This window comes from Aulonocara sp. 'chitande type north' Nkhata Bay, linkage group LG12, assembly GCF_057382095.1.
Source record: "Aulonocara sp. 'chitande type north' Nkhata Bay isolate Kocher_YH1m ecotype deep benthic linkage group LG12, A_spYH_male_GT1.1, whole genome shotgun sequence".
Lineage (NCBI taxonomy): Eukaryota > Metazoa > Chordata > Actinopteri > Cichliformes > Cichlidae > Aulonocara > Aulonocara sp. 'chitande type north' Nkhata Bay.
In genome coordinates this window covers 25341414-25355487 of record NC_141355.1, presented here as the reverse complement: position 1 = coordinate 25355487, position 14074 = coordinate 25341414, and the positions used below count along the sequence as shown (strand labels likewise).

The window sequence follows — 14074 nt, the reverse complement described above, 5'->3', positions numbered from 1 at the left end:
GTTGGAGGACGGGGAAGCCAGAACACCCCTTCAAATCAAACATGAAAATACCCATTTCTGTCAAAAAGACAGAAGTCTCCTCAAACTCTAAAAACATGCAAGCCAGCCCCTCAGGGAAGAGGAGGGCCGAACCAGATGAACAATGCCCACTCCATAACAAACCACACCCCCTCAGAAACTGTCGTGGGTTTAGGAGTAAATCTTTGGATGAAAGGAAAGCTTATCTTAGAGAAAATAATATTTGCTTTAAGTGTTGTGCTTCGTTCACTCATCTAGCAAAAGACTGCCACAAAAACGTTCAGTGCAGAGAGTGCAAGAGTGAGAACCACCCTACTGCGCTACACCCAGGGCCGGCCCCCTGGATATCAGAGACTCCTGTAACCGCAAGAGAGCAAGGCGGGGAGCAAGGAGAAGAAGCTCCTCAAGCTGTCACAGCAAAATGCACAGACATTTGTGGGACTACCGTCAGAGCAAAGTCGTGCTCCAAAATCTGTCTTGTCAGAGTTTATCCAGCTGGCCAGAGGGAGAAAGCTGTTAAGGCGTACGTTGTTCTCGACGAGCAAAGCAATAAGTCTTTGGCAAGAACAGAGTTTTTTGAGCTTTTTGGAGTTACAGAGGGCGTGGCAGCATACACCTTGAAGACCTGCTCAGGAGTTATGGAAACAACAGGGCGCCGAGCTAACAATTTCATCATGGAGTCATTAGATGGTAAGACTCACATTCCACTCCCCACCTTAATCGAATGTGACATGCTTCCTGATGATAAGTCTGAAATCCCCACACCTGAGATCGCCAGACATTATCCACATTTCAAGCGGGTTGTGGATAAAATCCCGGCTATAGATCCATCAGCAAGCATCCTGATCTTGCTCGGTCGAGATGTACCACAGGCACACAAGGTTCGAGAGCAATGCAATGGGCCCCACGATGCCCCCTACGCCCAACGTCTCGACTTGGGATGGGTGATTGTGGGAGAGGTTTGTCTCGGAAGAGCTCACAAACCAGAGTTTGTAAACGTCTATCGGTGCAACGTGCTGAGTAACGGTCGTACCTCTCTGTTCGACCCTTGCACTAACAGTTTCTACATCAAAGAGAAGCTTGACACTCCAGAGCAGCATCATCAGTTTCTAGGAGCTAACGCATCCGAAATCCTGTTTGATGGGAAAGATGGCCTTGGTGAAGGGGTCTTCCGGCAAACGCCACACGACAACAAACCTGCTATGTCTGTGGAAGACAAACTCTTTCTGGAAATAATGGACAACGAGGTCTTCATAGATGACTCGAATAGTTGGGTGGCACCACTACCCTTCAGGCAACCAAGGCACAAACTCCCTAACAACCGAGCCCAAGCAGTCAAGCGTCTTTTGACATTACGGCACATGCTGGAGAAGAAGCCAGATATGAAAGAACACATGATTGCCTTCATGCAGAAGATCTTTGAGGCAGGTCATGCTGAACCAGTACCACCACCCACTGGTGAACAGGAGTGCTGGTATTTACCAATCTTCGGAGTGTATCATCCGCGAAAACCAGGTCAGGTACGGGCAGTGTTCGACTCCAGCGCTAAGCAGGATGGTGTCTCACTGAATGACATCCTGCTGAGTGGCCCTGACTTGAATAATTCACTTTTAGGAGTGCTCATCCGCTTCCGCAAGGAACCTGTAGCGGTGGCAGCAGACATAGAACAAATGTTCTATTGCTTCAAGGTTCGCCACGATCACCGAGACTTCCTACGTTTCCTCTGGTTCGAGGACAATGACCCCACCAAGCGCATCACAGAGTATAGGATGACCGTGCACGTATTCGGCAACAGCCCCTCTCCTGCTGTTGCCATATACGGCTTGAGAAGAGCAGCTTTGCAAGGACAGGAAGACCAGAGTGCAGAAGCAAAGCAGTTTGTTCTAAAGAACTTCTACGTGGACGATGGTCTTGCTTCCTTCCCCACCGATGACAATGCCATCCGAGTGCTGAAAGAAACCAAGGAGATGTTGGCTGATTCCAACATACGGCTACATAAGATAGCCTCCAACCACGACGTAGTAGTGGAGGCGTTTCCACCTGAGGAACGTGCTAAAGAGCTGAAAGACCTAGAGCTAGGTGTGGATCCGTTACCTATGCAGAGAAGCTTAGGTCTCAACTGGCACCTTCAAACCGACAGCTTTACCTTTCTTGTCTCCCAGGAGGAGAAGCCCTTTACCCGTAGAGGTATTCTCTCCACAGTTAACAGCATATTCGACCCGTTGGGGTTTGCAGGTCCTATAGTAGACCAGGGCAAGGCTATAGTCAGAGAGTTATGCGCTGAGCATTGCGATTGGGACACCCCGATACCTGCTGAAAAAGTGGCACAGTGGAAGTCTTGGAGAGACTCACTGAAGGCACTTGAGCAACTTCACATACCAAGGCCATACCTACCTGTTTCTCTGCTTTCCACACGGCACAGGGAGTTATGTGTCTTTTGCGACGCGTCCACCATGGCCATCTCTGCAGTTGCCTACCTCAGGGCAGTTGATGATGAAGGACACTGTCTTGTAGGATTCTGCATGGGGAAATCTAAGTTAGCACCCCGGCATTCCCATACTGTGCCCCGTCTAGAGCTTTGTGCGGCTGTACTAGCAGTTGAGCTGGCCGATATCTTGAGGGATGAGCTAGATGTGGAAATCCACACAGTGAAGTTTTACACCGACTCCAGAGTTGTGCTGGGCTACATCTGCAACGCCAACCGGAGGTTTTATGTGTATGTTGCTAACAGAGTAGCACGCATCCGGAAGTCTTCGCAGCCTGAACAGTGGCAGTTTGTCAGTTCAGAACACAATCCTGCTGACCATGGTACCAGACCAGTTCCAGCTGCACTGTTGAGAGATACAAACTGGTTTTCTGGGCCATCATTTCTTGAAAACGACGAGCGAGTTGCACTTACCCCACCAGAGTTCTTTGAGCTCGTTGAACCAGACGGGGATGCAGACGTGCGTTCACTAATAGCAGCCTTTGCGACAGGAGCTTCTGAAAGACAGCTTGGTTCACACAGGTTCGAGCGCTTTTCCAGCTGGAAGACACTTGTATGTGGCATAGCAAAGCTCATCCAGAAAGGCAGATCCTGTGCTAAGATCCTGGAGGGAGATTTGACAAAGGTAGATGAGCATATACAGGCAAGAACAGTAATTGTACAGACTGTACAGCACGAGGCCTTCAAAGAAGAACTCAAGAGCCTGTTCAAAGGAGAACTTGTCTCAAAACGCAGTCCTCTCAGGAAACTTGACCCTTTCTTGGATTCAGATGGTGTACTGAGAGTTGGTGGCCGCACGTCATTATCCGCAATCTCATGGGAAGAGAAACATCCCATAATCATTCCCAAAAGCAACCACATTGCTACCTTGTTGGTGCGGTATTATCATGAGCAAGTAGTACACCAAGGTAGGCACTTCACGGAAGGGGCCATCAGATCCGCTGGACTGTGGATTCTGGGAGGAAAAAGACTTGTATCAAGTATCATACACAAGTGTGTCATCTGTAGGCGGTTGAGAGGAAGTCTGGAAAAACAAAAAATGTCCAACTTACCTGCTGATCGGTTGACCCAATCTCCTCCTTTCACCCAAGTTGGATTAGATGTTTTTGGACCATGGACGGTTTGTGCCCGTCGCACGAGGGGAGGCCTTGCAGAGAGTAAGCGCTGGGCTGTTATGTTTACTTGTTTAGTAACAAGGGCAGTTCACCTGGAGGTGATAGAATCTCTGTCTACGTCAAGCTTCATAAATGCGCTTAGGCGATTCACTGCCATCAGAGGTCCAGCAAAGCTCTTTCGTTCAGACCGAGGCACAAACTTTGTCGGTGCATGTAAAGAACTTGGTATAACCCCAGAAGATGCAACACTTCATTCTTACCTCAGAGACCAAGGCTGCACGTGGGACTTCAATCTTCCACACTCCTCCCACATGGGGGGAGCATGGGAAAGAATGATAGGGATGGCTCGCCGCATTTTGGATAGCATCTTACTCAAGATGCATTCCCCTAGTCTTTCACACGAAGTGCTCACCACGTTGATGGCAGAGGTCGCAGCCATCATGAATGCCCGGCCAATAGTCCCTGTGTCGTCAGATCCAGACATGCCGACCATACTCACCCCTGCTATGCTTTTAACACAAAAGGTGGACTCCGTGTCTGCTCCCTTGGAAGACATCGACCTCAAGGATCTTTACCGAAGGCAGTGGAAGCAAGTTCAAAGTCTTGCGGATTCATTCTGGAAAAGATGGCGTCAAGAGTACCTAACGACACTCCAGCCAAGAAGGAAATGGCAAGCAGAACAAGCCAACCTGCAAGTTGGAGATGTTGTGCTCCTAAAGGACAAGGAGGCTAAACGAAATCAATGGCCCACAGGGCTTGTGGTAAATACCTTTCCGGGTCGAGACAGCAGGGTCCGGAAAGTGGAGGTGAGAGTTGTTCAAGGAGGCACCCCCAGGGTGTATTCGAGACCCGCCACTGAAGTTGTGTTGTTACTCAGAGGGACATAGTGGTATAGTACTCTATACCAGGCGGGGAGTGTGCTGCCCCTTTAAGGCAGGCATGATCATTTGGGTGTGTGTTTTTTGTACCAGCAGACTTGCCGTAGTACCTCACCAGTGAAAAACAGTCCTTTAGACAAACTGTCGTCTATTCCACTTTTTGCTCACTTTTTCTTGCTCAGCCTGAGAGAGCACATGCCTGTAAGTAGTTGCTATCTGTTTTGTAAGCTTTCCCGCGATAGTTATGCGTAGCAGTTTAGAGATTTGTGTGGAAAACTTTCTTTTGTGAGGAAAAACGGCCGAGATGCTAACACGTTAGCCCGTCTATGGGATTTCCCATGTAATGTTAGCATTAAGCTAATCGCTAAATGCGTGAGCCTAATAACCAGTGAAAGGGTTTGGATACGTTTGTGTTTATGTGTTATATACATTGTAGTGCATGGCTTAATGTTTGATGTTGTAAAGAAAATTCAATTACAGCAGAAATGTAATATTTTATTTTTGTTTCTGTACCAGTTTTACAGTGCTTCAACAGTAAACATCTAAAACGTATCCGCTGACTCCTGGATGTTTATTGTGGACCTGTTAGCTATCTGCCAAGCTAGAAACCAGCTTTACACCCTAGTGAGGGCAGAATAAGCTCTCTCCTTTCAGTAAGACCTCAAAAGTCATAATGACTCAGTGGCTTTTGAAATTCCTCGCTCTTAATCTGCATCTAATTGGCATCCTTTCCATGCAGTATTAGAGAGGCATATGTCAGACATTTATGTCAGCCTTATCTGGATATCCGGGTGCATGTGCTGAAGGAGTGTAAACATGCCATTAGGGAACATACTTCAAAACTGGATGACAATCTGTCTTGTCAACGTGTGTGATCCTCTCTGCTCTCCCTGGCAGTGAGTTTGAAATGTTCGTCCTGCTCCAGTAGTTCTGGTTCCACAAAACTTCTAAAATGCCATTACTGGTGTTGTTTACCTACTTTATTAACTGACAAACGAAGGCCCAAATCTAACTTATCTTACCTCGGTAATAAACGCTTTGGCCGTAGCTGGGCTCATGAACAACACAGCTCTGCGTAGTGTATCCCTATAGCGATGCAGCTCCTCCACACGCATTGTTCTGAACAGACTCGTGATCATCATGTTAATGTTGGATTCCACTTTCTGAAGGGATACATCCATCCCCTGCTGAGAAGTACTGTCAAGGAAATCCTCAATGCCACGGATATCTGGAAAAAAAAGATAGATAGAGGTGTAACTGTGCAGAACAGCAACCACATTCTTCTGAAAGCATCGTGCAGAAAAATGACACAGGACTGGACAGGACATAAATATCAAACAAATATTAGAGGCATCACTGATCACTTTACACCATATTCTCTCTTTCAGTTGACGGATTATCTCTCTGCAGGAATAGGTTTAGTAAATATCTCTATTTATAAGCTCTTACTGGTAAGCAATCCTCACTATCACTACATTTGTTCGACTCAAGATTTTATCCTTTGTGTTATTTGAGCTCAGTGTTTCATTGTCTGAAAAGCACACACTGTATGCTACTACTACATAGCTTTCTTTATGGAAATTTCAATGCTGAAAGCATGATATAGACACACACACACACACACAGAGACATAGATCAGAAATACATTAAATCAAAAGCATATTGCAATAGGTCATTAGAGGTGTGCTTTCTGGGTAGTACAGGCATACAATGATTATACTTTGTTTGTACTTATGATGAAGGACTAAAACATTAATAAGGTATAAACTAATAATATGTTTGCAAATAAACTCTAGACTAATAATAGACTTTTTAATATGAATTCACAATTTTTTAGGAGCCATTTCAAAACAAGTCCATCAAAATCTGTATTCCAAATATCTGGAACTGCAGATCTATGCATATGACACAGAACAATGGCTGCTCGAGTATCTGAATGTCCGATCTCTTACAGCAGATTTGGAGGTCTGTAGTTTGCAGGTAGAGCACTGATATATCATTCACAGCTGCTCATATACGAGGCACATAATATTCTTGGAAACAGCTCACATCAGGTCTCATTGATATTTAAGCTTTAATGTGAAAAAAAAAAAATCACATTTTCATTCAACTTCAGTGTGATTTCCCCCAGATATGACACCACATACCAAATCTGAAATACTTTCATTAAATAGAGCAAGTTTCTGTCAGTGTTATGTCCAAAATTTGTAATGTTTTTCTGTCTCATTTTCTCAGTATGAATTTGATGGCAACCGAATGTCAGAAGCAGAGCAAGGTTTGTTTTTGAAAATATAAATTTTTCGAAATATATCATGCTGCTGTGTACCAGTCAAGCAGCAGCACAGCACACATAACAATTTGGAGAATGAATGAGCAAATTAATCTCATATTGGTCAAACCAGAACTTATGTAATCTTAAGGACAATAAATATCCCTGTATACATACTTCATTACTCTAGCCATGTTACGGGGGGAAAAAACAAAAATCTTGACCTTTAATCCGACAGTGATTTGTTGTCGTTTTCGATAGCTGTTAATACCTGTCCTAATAGAAGAGGAAACAGTAGCTAAAAAAATATTGCTGAATCCATGATACTGTCTCACCACTAAGAGAACCAATAAGTCATGTCATTATTAAGACTTTTCAATGAGAGCACTAACCACTGTAATTATCTCCATTAAACTTATTTTTGTGTGGTAACAGAACCACGATGGTAGTATGGATATTTTTACTGCCTCTTCTGTTCTTAATGGGATACATTCCAGGTCAAGGTAATCCTAATTAAGGTATTTTGGTTGAGGCCACTGCTAATGATGTCAAAGGATGTGTATGTGTGTGTAGTTATGTAACTACCTAATGATCTATTTGATATGGAAAACGGATGACACCGCCGTCATTGCCAGTGTCGTGGCAGAACAATTAACTGGATTGATTATTCTTGTTAAATCCCAGAGGGCTGGGGAGATGCTCTGATTTCATCAATGCCAATTTTAGGAGGTTTATAAAAGTATTAAGAGGAGAGAGAACAGCATTGATTCAGAAAAATATGGTATTTAGAAGTAAGACGAACATAATCCCTGTGCACACACACGCACGCACACAAGACAGAAATTATCACAATGAGTTCCTTGATTTGTCAATCTTTAAGTCGTTTAGCAATAGTAGGGTTACATGACAAGGAAAAATGTGACTTTTTTTTCTTTTTTGTGCAGCATACAATACATACAGTATGTGGGTGCAAGACTCCAGAGGACAACGGCTAAACAACAACTGTTTACGGTTTAGTTTTAAATTGGAAGAAAAAGCTTCTGCGTGAGTGTAAATGTGCATGCATGTAAATAAAACATTCATTAAATTACTGTGTCACTTTGGGTACTTAGTTGTGAGTGATGATGAGAAAACATTTATCTCCATCATCTATCTATATATTTAAGGCTGGAGAAACAAAATTAATTGTAGTGAAACAAACTAAGTTGTCAGCAGTTTGGCTAATCATAACTTTCAAGGCCAACCCTCCGATCTCCACTATTTAATTTAATTTAGTTGAATTGAGTTTTATATACAGTTGTGGTCAAAAGTTTACATACACTTGTAAAGAATATAATATAATGGCTCTACCGAGTGTCCCGTTATTTCTAAAACTCTGATTTTTCTCTGATAGAGTGATTGGAACAGATACTTCTTTGTCACAAAAAACATTCATGAAGTTTGGTTCTTTAATGACTTTATTATGGGTTAACAGAAAAAAGTAATCACATTTACTGGGTCAAAAATATACATACAGCAACATGAATTAGCAATTTTGGTGACTTACAAAGTTGTCAGTGAACTGAGCTTCATAGCATGGCCTCTTAACTTGTGAGTGATTATGAGTGACTACAGCTGCTGACTTCTCTTAGGCCAGTTAAATAGGGCTCATTGGATACAAACGCCCACAAACGCTACAATGGGAAAGTCAAAGGAGCTCAGCATGGATCTGAAAAAGCAAATTATTAACTTGAACAAGTCAGGAAAGTCACTTGGGGCCATTTCAAAGCAGCTGCATGTCCCAAGAGCAACAGTGCAAACAATTGTTTGTAAGTATAAAGTGCATGGCACTGTTTCGTCACTGCCAAGATCAGGAAGAAAACGCAAGCTATCACCTGCTGCTGAGAGAAAATTGGTCAGGAGGGTGAAGAGTCAACCAAGAATCACCAAAAAGCAGATCTGCCAAGAATTAGAAGCTGCTGGAACACAGGTGTTATTGTCCACAGTCATACGTGTTTTGCATCTCCATGGACTGAGAGGCTGCCGTGCAAGAAGGAAGCCCTAGCTCCAAAAGCAGCACCTTAAGGTTCGACTGAAGTTTGCTGCTGATCACATGGACAAAGATAAGACCTTCTGGTGGAAAGTTCTGTGGTCAGACAAAACAAAAATTGAGCTTTTTGGCCACAATGCCCAGCGATATGTTTGGAGGAGAAAAGGTGAGGCCTTTGACCCCAAGAACACCATGCCTACAGCCAAGCATGGTGGTGGGAGTATTATGCTGTGGGGCTGTTTTGCTGCCAATGGAACTGGTGATTTACAGAGAGTAAATGGGATAATGAAGAAGGAGGATTACCTTCACATTCTTCAACATAACCTAAAATCATCAGCACGAAGGTTGGGTCTTGGGCACAGTTGGGTGTTCCAACAGGACAATGATCCCAAACACACATCAAAAGTGGTAAAGGAATGGCTAAGTCAGGCTAGAATAAGGGTTTTAGAATGGCCTTCCCAAAGTCCTGACTTAAACCCCATTGAAAACTTGTGGACAATGCTGTTCTTCAGCATTGTCCACATGTTTTCAAGTCCATGTCAGAAAGCTATCAAATTTAACTGAACTGCACCAATTCTGTGAAGAGGAGTGGTCAAAGATTCAACCAGAAGCTTGTGGATGGCTACCAAAAGCGCCTAATTGAAGTGAAAATGGCTAAGGGACATGTAACCAAATATTAGCACTGCTGTATGTATATTTTTGACCCAGCAGATGTGATCACTTTTTTCTGTTAACCCATAATAAAGTCATAAAAGAACCAAACTTCATGAATGTTTTTTGTGACAAAGAAGTATCTGTTCCAATCACTCTATCAGAGAAAAATCAGAGTTTTAGAAATAACGGGACACTCGGTAGAGCCATTATATTATATTCTTTACAAGTGTATGTAAACTTTTGACCACAACTGTATAGTGCCAAATCACAACAACAGTCACCTTAAGGTGCTGTGATAAAGACCCTACCATAATAGACAAAAAACTCCAACAACCAAACAAGCCTTGATAAGGAACCACTTGGGGACAGACTCCCTTTAAAAACATGAGGAAACCTTTAGTAGAACCAGGCTCAGAAATGGGTGAAGAAGAAACACTCAGTGTATCATGGGAAATCCCAAGCAGCCTAGACTTATTATAGCGTAACTAAAAGAGGATTCAGGATCACCTGATCTATCCCCAACTATAAAATTGATGGAAAAGGACAATGTTAAGCCTAACTTTAAAAATGAAGAAGGTCTGAATTGAACCTGGGATCTGGTTACACATGCTAATAATCACAGTTACAGTTTAAAAAAAAAAAGCTTTTGCCAACAGAACAAAGAGAAGTCTGTATCATAGCTATTTATTTGCATTTTTATGTTATAAATAATAGCTTGGGCCTGATCACGTGTCTGTCATGGTGTGCTGTTGTCTGCTCAAGGGTGGTGGGGCAATCTGCTTTTATTTGCCATCATCAATCCATTCTCCACCCTAGCTTATAATACAGGTTGTGTGTCTAATTCATTTGCCTTGCCCCATTCTGTGAGGACCTTAAAGAACTAACCTGACCCTCTCACTGCATGCAGGTCTTTCCAGCCCACAGGATTAAGCAAAACGAATATAAAAAAAACCCAATGAAATTATAATAAAAAATAAAACTTATACAACACTTTTTATGAATTACTAATAGTGACTGATTGTAATACAGTGAGAGAAATGGAAGACCAATGAAAACAAACCAACAGGCAAGTAAACATCCAAACAGATGAGCTAGAAAGCCCACTGGCTCATTCACTTTTAAACATACATGTCTTTGATGTCAAACTTTGCTTGAGTTCCTGCCTCCTGCTTCTCAGAGGACAAGGCTTGAGCGTGTACCTCGCCACTGCTGAGTGGATCATTGACTGTCAGCTACTTAACATCAAGGAGCTTAGGGACTCGACAGTAGAGAAAAAGAGGGGTAAAATTGCCACCAACCTTGCCAGCCCAGGCAACCATCTGTTTGAGAGACATCCCTCTGTGACACAGTACTGGTACATTAACACCATGATCAACCATCACCTCAAAAGTTTTCCCCAAAGGGCTGTCACCTTACGCAGTCACTCAGTGTATCCACACAGTCCCAGGCTAATTTAACTGAGATTACAGTATAACTGCTGTAACGTTAACCAGTGCAAGTCTTCCTAAAACACAATCTGTGTATTATTGACTTTCATATTATTGAAGAAAGACTGAAATGACATGAGGGTAAACAAAAGCTCCAGTCATGTCTCCACTGAGGATGAGAAGAACCTAATTGCATTCTTGGTGCACTTTTCCTTCTAGTTGCGAGGCTGTGCGTCACTGCCTTTCATGACTTCTTTCAGTGAAATGAAAAAAGGCATTTTGTGACGAGAGCTCATCAGCTGGAATGGCTTTAATAATATCGTATAAAACAAGGTCAAGGCTTGTATAGCAAAAGGTTCCGTGTGTGTCCCTGAACTACCATTTGTTAGGATTCCCTCCTTTTGCCCTCATCCCATCTATTCCCCAAGTCCCAAACTAGAGTTAATGTAGTGTAGCCGCCAACAGCACGCAGGGATTTCACCTGCATGTACCGAACAGCTCTGTGGTACTCTGTCTCTGCTCAGACGCTGCCACTATTTTCTCCCTTGCTTGCTTTCCCTCGATCCCTCTTGCTTTCGCTTAGTTTTTCATCTGAAACCTCTCTCTGTTTGCTTTCTGTTCTCTTGGGCTGAATTCTCATTTTGAGTGTTTGTGAAGTCCACGCTGTTATTCCACTCCGAGAGGCAGATTCTGTGCCGTGTCTAATGTCCATCAATTCCACACTGGAGACCAGTGTTTGCATTCTGCTAGATGGAAGTGATTTTTACTTTACCTATATAGCTGTAGCTGTTTTAACTTCCTCGACAATGTAGAATTAATATGAAATTAGACCAAAAAAAAAACCCCTTTATATATACAAATAGCTTGGGCTTCTTAAAATTCTTAAAATCAAATTTGCAATTATTGATAAAAGTCCACCCTTTGGACAAGTTGGCATAATGTAAAAAGGACACATAGAATGTGAAAAGGAAGTGTTAGCACATGCGAGAAGGCTTCTCTGGGTGTAGAGAAAGTGTAACATCAAACACCTGCAAATGAGATTCAGCTGATGCAACACAATATCTGCCTTCTGAGTTACCCCATTCTCCCTATTTCACCTTTCTGACTTGAAACCCTTCTCCACCTTCATGTGAAAGAAAATACACAAGTTTGCAACTACTGACTACTCTGACTTTGTGCCTTTCCCTCCTCCTGCATTGTTTCATCAGCACTCTTCCAGCATGAGGCATTTAAAGCTTAAGTTGTTTGCATTTGTTTTGTTCCAGTTCTATTAGAAAATACCCAAACTTAAATTGTAAAAGATGATCCATCCATCCATCCATCCATCCCTCCATCCCTCCCTCCATCCAAACAGCTTGATCAAGCTACCAGGTTTTTCTCCAATGATTTGTGCTTGCCCTACAGCCTGAAATGGCATTTGATTGCACATTGTCCACATTATAATATGAATTTTTTGAGGCCACAGAATCCATGCTAACATAAATGAGTTACCTTACATCCCTTTTTTTAATCAGGGTGAGTTTTTTTACATGGTGAATTGGGTTGAGGCCAAAGGGAGTCGTAGAGTATAATTCCAATCGATGTGTACTATTTCAGGTTTTTGAAACTTGTGGATAATATGGTTTTAACATAATTAAAAGTATTGGCAAGGAATACTTCTTTACAGGTAAGGTTCTTTGTCAGAATCAACAGATGGTGGGTTCAAAACAGTTTTGTAAGTGGTGAGTGGGAAGAAAAAGCACCGAATACTAACAGGAGGCATATTTACTTTCTCCTCGGCCATTACCTCTGGCTATCCGAATACCTGCCTCAGGCATTCCACTGTTGCTGAAAGCAGTGATTCTTAAAATATAGACTTACACCTTAAAAATGAAATGTGGGACTTCTTCTTGTAAAAGAATTCTAGAGAATCTATTTCTCATTTAAAGTTGTGGTTAGAAACACAGCCCTTTGGGGCTAGCCTAAACTTGGGAAGTTTAGTTCCATAAGAGAAATAAACGCTTTAGGTTCTAAACCATCAGCGTCTGACTGCCTATGACAAGTGCTGGTTTCCATTCACCACTTTTTTTATTTTCCTCTTTTTCTTGCTCTCTTTTTATTCGTTTTACCTTAAAGCCTGGGGCTTCACACTCTCCGAGTCCCCACAGAGAGCTTAACAAACACTTGTAAAAAACCAACACTTTATAAAAGGCTTGGCACCTTTTAGATGTGCATCACTTTCCTATCTCCACACAAACACACACACACCTACACACACACTACTCCTGCTTTCATATGCCTTAAGTGTCCAAATTCTTCTCCCCTGCTCTAAGCTGCCTTCTTTCTTCTTAAATGATATTTCTTTCTATATTGTTTGATCATGACCTTCTTGTGAGTTGAACTGAACTACCACTCTGGTCATTTAACAATGTCTATATCTAAGAAACAATGAATCTCCACCTGAATATAAATGAGTCTCTAATCTTATAGTTTTTCTTTATTTTCCTTTCTGTTTTTTTGGATTAGCCTTTCCTAGTTTGTTTATGTCACTCCAAGCCTCCTGGGTCAATAACTGAGAAAAAGAGATTATGTGTTATTCTGCTAGTGGATATTATTGAGGACATGAAAATATATAGAATATTACGATTAAAATGTGCCACAGACAGAACATTAAATACTAAAGGAACAGAAGACCAAACCACAATAGCATGGTTTGGTCCTATGAAATGTTTTGTAGGATTTCCCAAATCTCATTCTCTTAATGAGGATTAGATTATCTTCTCTCTCTCACGTGGTTTTCAGGCCCACTGGACCCATGGGTCATAAAGTTGTGGAGGTGCTGTGTCCCTTCACTGTTGGTTTGTGTGTGTGTGTGTGTGTGTGTGTGTGTGTGTGTGTGTGTGTGTGTGTGTGTGTGTGTGCAGTGTGTATTTGTATAAGTGTGTTTTCCCTTACAAGGTTGCAGCATTGTTATATTTCTATCACCTACACCTGTCTGCTCCCAAATTCCCACACATTTTACCCTCTGCCTTGCAGGAATCTTTCTATATTTTCTCATGCTCTGTCCCAGCAGCAGATTGGATGTGGGCCACAACAAATAAATAGCTTTGCCCGTGTGGCTTCTTATTGATCAAGACAGTGAAAAGATTTTCCGCTCTGAGAACTTCAGTGATTTTAGAAGAAAGGAAGATTTTGAAGCTGATGAGTTTTCAGAACATGA

The 14074-nt window shown here is 42.3% G+C and overlaps 1 protein-coding gene across 3 annotated transcripts in view; it reads right to left on the bottom strand.

Annotated features, from left to right (window-relative positions):
• The window catches only part of grid2 (glutamate receptor, ionotropic, delta 2), a 576013-nt gene that overhangs the window by 214241 nt on the left and 347698 nt on the right, over positions 1–14074 (bottom strand). For all 3 annotated transcript variants that reach the window (XR_015131855.1, XM_086314608.1, XM_086314609.1), the window contains exon 4: positions 5519–5724. Coding sequence is in view for 2 of the 3 variants with exons in the window: in XM_086314608.1 (XP_086170734.1) it covers positions 5519–5724 (206 nt within the window). In the remaining variant the exon portion in view is untranslated. The remainder of the gene's footprint in view (positions 1–5518; positions 5725–14074) is intronic.